This window comes from Hyalella azteca, unplaced genomic scaffold (assembly GCF_000764305.2).
Source record: "Hyalella azteca isolate HAZT.00-mixed unplaced genomic scaffold, Hazt_2.0.2 contig2587, whole genome shotgun sequence".
Classification (NCBI taxonomy): domain Eukaryota; kingdom Metazoa; phylum Arthropoda; class Malacostraca; order Amphipoda; family Hyalellidae; genus Hyalella; species Hyalella azteca.
The window spans coordinates 41856-48414 of NW_025932856.1; the positions used below are offsets into that span (position 1 = coordinate 41856).

General features: G+C 37.1%; 1 protein-coding gene across 1 annotated transcript; it reads right to left on the minus strand.

Moving 5' to 3' along the window:
* Positions 1–1092: 1092 nt before the first annotated feature.
* On the minus strand, positions 1093–5771 carry LOC108670674 (maleylacetoacetate isomerase). The gene is made up of 8 exons (XM_018158157.2): positions 5712–5771; positions 5228–5279; positions 4871–4932; positions 4434–4514; positions 2994–3071; positions 2613–2739; positions 2090–2192; positions 1093–1540 (listed from the first exon to the last, which is right to left on the minus strand). Exons 1-8 carry the CDS (start codon positions 5724–5726, stop codon positions 1417–1419), a joined length of 642 nt encoding a protein of 213 aa, XP_018013646.1. The 5' UTR covers positions 5727–5771; the 3' UTR covers positions 1093–1416.
* Between the last annotated feature and the right edge of the window lie 788 nt (positions 5772–6559).

Below are 6559 nucleotides of genomic sequence, written 5' to 3' on the forward strand. Positions count from 1 at the left end.
TAGTATAGTATCTTCACCCGTTTCTAAATCAGGATTAGTATTCATATTTTTTTTTCACTTCATCGCGAAACTTCTCTCTAACCTAGAAATTTGTTCTCTTCAGAGCGATTAATTGTCTATTATAATTTCAGGAGTTCAGCCGTTTATAAAATAGAATTAGTATTCATAACTTTTTAATTCAACTCGAAAGTTTTCCCAAATATAGAAATTTATTCATTTTAAGGCGGCAAAAAGTTTGTTAAAATTTCAGGATTATCAGTTTAGCCGTTTCTAAAAGAGAATTAGCATTCATAACTATTCAAATTTAACATGTAAGTTCTCTCAAACATTAAAATATATTCACTTTAGAGCGACCAAAAGTCTGTTTTAATTTCACGATTATCAGTTTAACATTTTCTAAAATATAATAAGTATTCATAACTTTTTAAATTCTACTCGAATTTTCTCCAAAACTAGAAATTTATTAACTTTAAAGCTACTAAAGGTCTGTTACATTTTCTGGATTATCAGTTCAGCCGTTTTTAAAATAGAATTAGTACTCATAAATATTTAAATTCAACTCGAAAGTTCGCCAAATCTAGCAATTTATTCACTTTATAGCGGCAAAAAGTCTGTTGTAATTTCACCTGTATCAATTCAGCCGCTTTAAAATAGAATTAGTATTTTAAACTTTTTAAATTCAACTCGGAAGTTCTCCCAAATTAGAAATTTATTCATTTTAAAGCGCCAAAAAGTCTGTTATAATTTCAGGAGTATCACTTCAGTCGTTTTTAAAATAGAATTAGTATTCATATATTTTTATGTTTAGCTCGAAAATTCTCCAAAACCTAGAAATTTATTCACTTTAAGCAGCAAAAAGTCTGTTATAATTTCACGAGTGTCAGTTCAGCCGTTTCCAAAATAGAATAAGTACGTATTCATAACATTTCATATCCATCTCGAAAGTTCTCTCTGGAAAGATAGACAAAAAGTGTCGTAAAAAACTTTCATACAAGAAAAAATATTTCAAGTTAATATTACCTATGCCGTTAATATCAGCATTGGCTATACTCTTGACTCAACACATATAAAAGGTAAAAGTTAAACTGTTATTTATTTGTAATTTTCTATTTATTTTCCACTGAGTTACAATTTCGGGCGTAATTTTTACTTCACTCAATCATATTTGCATTTATGTGGCGATATCATTGAGGTCATATTGAACAGTGATGTTTCGACCTGTGTAAGTTCCCTGCTATTTACCGTTGTGAACGTATTTTTAGTTAACTGGTTTTCCGTTGGCATTCTAAAGGCAGCATTATTAGAAGTCAGATTAAATTTCAATTTATTTCATTTTAATCAAGTTTCCTGTGATTTACAATTGTGATCGTAATTTCCACTTCAGTAAATCTGTTTTTTTTTTCATAAAAGGTGGCATCATTTGAGGTCAGCGGGGCAGTCGCTCATCTGGGTAGGGTGCGCCGCCTTGAACGCCTCTAGCTCCCCTAGCGCCGCGCCGATGCGGCTAATGATGGGGAACGCTGCCATGTCCACGCCGAACCTGGGCGCGAGATTGGCATTTAATCTTACGTCTTACTGTGTCAAATTAGGAAATTTGTGAGGAAGAAGTAACGAAAGAATTCTAAACGATTTTATTTCAATCCTGTTAGAATGATCCTGAGCTTAGAACCTTCAAAAAACATAGATACTCCCTGGCTGACAGTCGATCATTTCTCCGTCCGTCAGCAGAGCGCCGTATTCTTATTATGTTATCGAGAATATTTGTTGTTGATTTTCAGTCCACGCAATTTACTGTGTTATGTTATGAATAATCATCAGGTAACAAATAGGATGTACACAAAAATCACCTCCAAATAAGCCAGGGTAAACATTCCGATTTATATTAGTTTCTAGAGAAACTTCTCTTATTTGAATTAAGTTAATTGACAATATCTGAGAGCCCGTTTTCTTAAACGATTACAACTCGTCATGAAAATTTTATTCAAATAATTATTCATCTACTTCATCTAAATACAAAAATTAGTAATCTAATAAGAAATTTCCCAAAATCCCGATAATTCAACTATTACTTTATAAAATTAAGTCTCACCGGCCAGCGTTGAATATCTGCGGCACCAGGCAGCAGTCGGCCCAGCTCACTGCGTCGCCTACGCAGTACTTGCCAGACGACTTCTCCAGGAGCTTCTCTAGCGCTGCCACACATAAATAATTAGAAATAATTAAATTAATAATTTCTAGTGCTGCCACACACAAATAATTAGAAAATAATTAAATTAATAATTTTAGTGCTGTCACACAAAAATAATTAGAAAATAATTAAATTAATAATTTCTAGCGCTGTCACACAAAAATAATTATTGAAAAGTAATTGATGAAACAAGGTTACGACTTGGTTTAGTTAAAAGATGGCAACCAACCAATAAACAAATCGGGCGAGCATTACAAGCAATTATTCAATCATTTAGATTATCGCAAGAAACAGTTGCTCATATGTACGAACATCATAACTGACAAAGTCCACACAACAAATAATACATACACTAGACGCAATTAATACAAAACAGCACCATAAAGCAGCTAGCGTTGCAATTTAGCGAAGTATAACACTGTACCAGTGAAGCCTTTGATAATCGCGTCTGCGGCCCAGGGTTTGCGCTGTTCCTCAGGCAGAGCCTGTATCACCTTCAGGTTCTGCAGGGGCTGGATGCCAGCCACGATCACTTGCGACGCTTCTCGTACCTGCACATCACACGACAACGATCGCTCAATACATATATTATCCGTATGTACTTTTTAAAAATGTCAAAGTCATCTTATCAACACTGCAGACCTAATTTTCTTAGTATATTATTAGAATAATGGCACATGTTTCATTTCCAAAGTTTATGCTTGCTAAATCTACCCAGCTTTTATTGCCTTAAACGCTAGTATAGCGACGATACAATGCTTCAAATACGACAAGCTGAGATTGATTGCTACTCATGAGTGCAAACCTTAGCTCTGAGAAGCTTGTCCTTGGGTAGCAGCGCAGGTTCCGGATATTTTTCCTCCAGGTACTCGAAAATAGCCGCCTGAAACAACGCGTAAGTCTTGAGGCAAGCAAATTATTGCGAGGACTCGCTCATGTTACATGGATAATTTATATTACCTATTACGTGTCTCTATTTTCATAAGATAAGATGCAAATCAATCATAGATAATCGAGTCATCATAGATAATCAATCATAGATAATCGAAGTCTCTTATTACTAGGTGAGGGAAGAGAATCTGACTTATTCATCAGGATTTCAGATGCTCAATGAATCAAAACACACGCCCAGCTCGCAGCATTGAATCACCCTCGCCTGAGATGAACGAATTAACCCTTTCGTCACGGATACATTTACCGTCTACAATGCTATTCGTACCAAGTGGTTTGGGACCGAGAGAAGTTCCGTCAGTCACGAAAGGGTATTAAAGACACTTGTTACCCTCAACGCTGCTGTTCCCGTATTAGTACTTAGATTCTGCATTCATATTAACTACGGCTACGGGATGGACGGAGGTAAGAAATCAGTAAATTTACCATTAAAAAATGAGATTCTATGTGCGTGAATTAACCCAAAATAGATGCTAATTATTTAAATGCTGGTATGGTGGTGTGAAGGTATAAATATTTAAATTGTGAATTGTGAATGCATGTCTATAAAATATTGAAACACAAACCTATAGTAAAATTGCACAGTGATTGATCTTCCCCACAATCATGTAATTTACGCAACATAATCACCGAGTGCAAACAAATGGCTTTAGTTCAATATCTTGCGTCGCAATGAAGCAGTCTCATTGCATGAAGTCCATTGAGTGAACGCCTCAGAACGTGAACGCATTCGAGGGCCATCCTCTTGTTGTAGGGGGAGAGAGCAGGATCAAACTATGACATATGACGACACAGAACATATCACCCCGGCCCACCGACCGACCTGACCCTCGGTAACCCACCGAATGTGTGATGACCTAACCCTCACGACCCACCAACTGTGTGATGACCTGACCCTCGGCAACCCACCGACTGTGTGATGACCTAACCCTCAAGACCCACCAACTGTGTGATGACCTGACCCTCGGCAACCCACCGACTGTGTGATGACCTAACCCTCAAGACCCACCGACTGTGTGATGACCTGACCCTCACGACCCACCAACTGTGTGATGACCTGACCCTCGGCAACCCACCGACTACCTCACGACCCACCGACTGTGTGATGACCTGACCTCACGACCCACCGACTGTGTGATGACCTAACCCTCACGACCCACCGACTGTGTGATGACCTAACCCTCACGACCCACCGACTGTGTGATGACCTGACCCTCGGCGACCCACCGACTGTGTGATGACCTGACCCTCGCGACCCACCGACTGTGTGATGACCTGACCCTCGGCAACCCACCGACTGTGTGATGACCTGACCCTCGGTGAGCAACGCCGGCACCTGTCCCAGTGGGTTCAGCTTGAGGAAATCTTCGCCTGTCTGTAAAAAATTTTGCAACAAACTGAATAATCGACGTATATTATGTTCCAGATAACTGAATTAATTCTATCACATACAACAGAGGGATCTTCTACTATTCAAGGCTGTTGTACTGTTGATTTTTTGCATAAAAATTGTAAATAAAAATTTAAATTTCCTTGTAAGTTAACACACTATATATACTCTTAGTGCCATATTCTCAAACTGCCAAAAAATTAATTTTATCTCCGTTATTTCTCCTTCGATACAATTCGGACTTGAACAAAAAATCAACTTAGATAATTCGCAAGATTATTTATGGTTTCAAGATTCACTAAATGAAAGGTTGAAAGACCAATCTCAGATGCCAGCTTCACCTGTTCTCCCTTGAGTAGGTTCACGGCGCTGTACTCGTACTCCACGCCTTTCATCGCCAGAACTGATGAGAAAACTTGTGAGTAAACGCGCGTCCTTCAAATAATATCGTGTAAAATCGTAGACTTTCTATCACTGATCGATAGCGAGCTGCCTTTAATTCAGGTCAGTTCAGTGGAAATAAGTTGTAATTTCTACTTGCTTATCAATAAAAAAATTTCCTTGTAAAACAATTATAACAAAAGAAGCAAGCTCCACAACACGTTATTTAATAAAGAGCTTTACAGCACATCAGTTAAATTTCATAACGTTAAATGTGAAAAAATTTTAATGTCACACAGTCTAGAGCACAAACTCACCTAATCGGATTCTCCACGCAGAAGAGCTCCTGAAGTAAGAATACAGCACCAACTGCAAAATAATTATAAACAATAAAATAGTTAAGTTTTAAGCTTAAGGTAAGTTTTAAATATAATATAATATTATATTTGAAGATAATATTATTATATATTAAATATATAAATAAACTTTTGCATATATTTTTAAACATTACAAAAAAGTTGGTGCATGGGTCTAACAGGATACATCACTTATATATTCAAATAAATTTTCCTTACTGTTGGCTTGCTATTCGTACAACAGGCAACGATTTGCACGCGAACATTTAGCAATCATCCTTGTTATTTTAATCTATTAATGCCTATGCAGCCAAATTTTGCCTAGATTTCAGTAATAATCCTTTATGAATAACAAAATGACGCTGGCAGCGAAGAATTCTACCATTAATTGTAAAAAAGAATGCAAGGGTTCAAATAAATTAGCCACAATTAGGCATAAACTTACCTTGTCAAGCGACATAGCGGAGGTAATGATTGAAGCCTGACTAGAATTTCAAGCCTGAAATAAAAGAAGATCTTTATAAATTAATCTGAATTTGCGTGTTATGAACATTGCTACTTATATACATATTTGATATTTCAATTAACAATGTACTTATTTAAATTAACGCGGAGGCTTTGAGGAAACACAGTAAAGAAACTTGAATTTAATACGACGTTTTCAAGCCACGTTTCTCACTACAAAAACCGTGAACAGAGTTAAAATACTGTCAAGCAAAGATAACGTGTTTTTACAATACAAGACATTTCCACACGCATTGTCGATCATAATACAGGCAAGAGAGTCACTATAACTGGCAGCCAACGATTCGACTGATATTTCATTATCATTCAAGGTTAGCAAAAGATTATTAACATCGACCCAGAGCAAATCCCGATCCCCTGTTGACGCGGCCGTTTGAACGACCAACTAAGATTATTAACACTGAAGCCTATGTCCTTGGGGGAGCTGGGAAGTGTGTGGCTGAAAATGGCTTTGCCCGTAGGCCCAAACATGGGACCGGTTTATCATGCTTTACCGACGCCTGAAGAAGAGAACTATTCGGCCTTCAACTACTTTTTTCCTCGGGACCAGACGCTGCATAGGCTCTTCGCAGCCCTATATATAAATGTGTCATGTTGTCTTGCTGTTATTAATCTTTCTATTTAACAGATCTTTGAATCTGTGGAAAATAGTTTGAATAGTAGTAGCAGATTCAAAGATTAGTTTGGTAAGAACATCTCACAATAAAAATATTATGATTTAAAGTGATTTCAGGCTACTCATAATCGACTATTGTTTAGAGAATGATT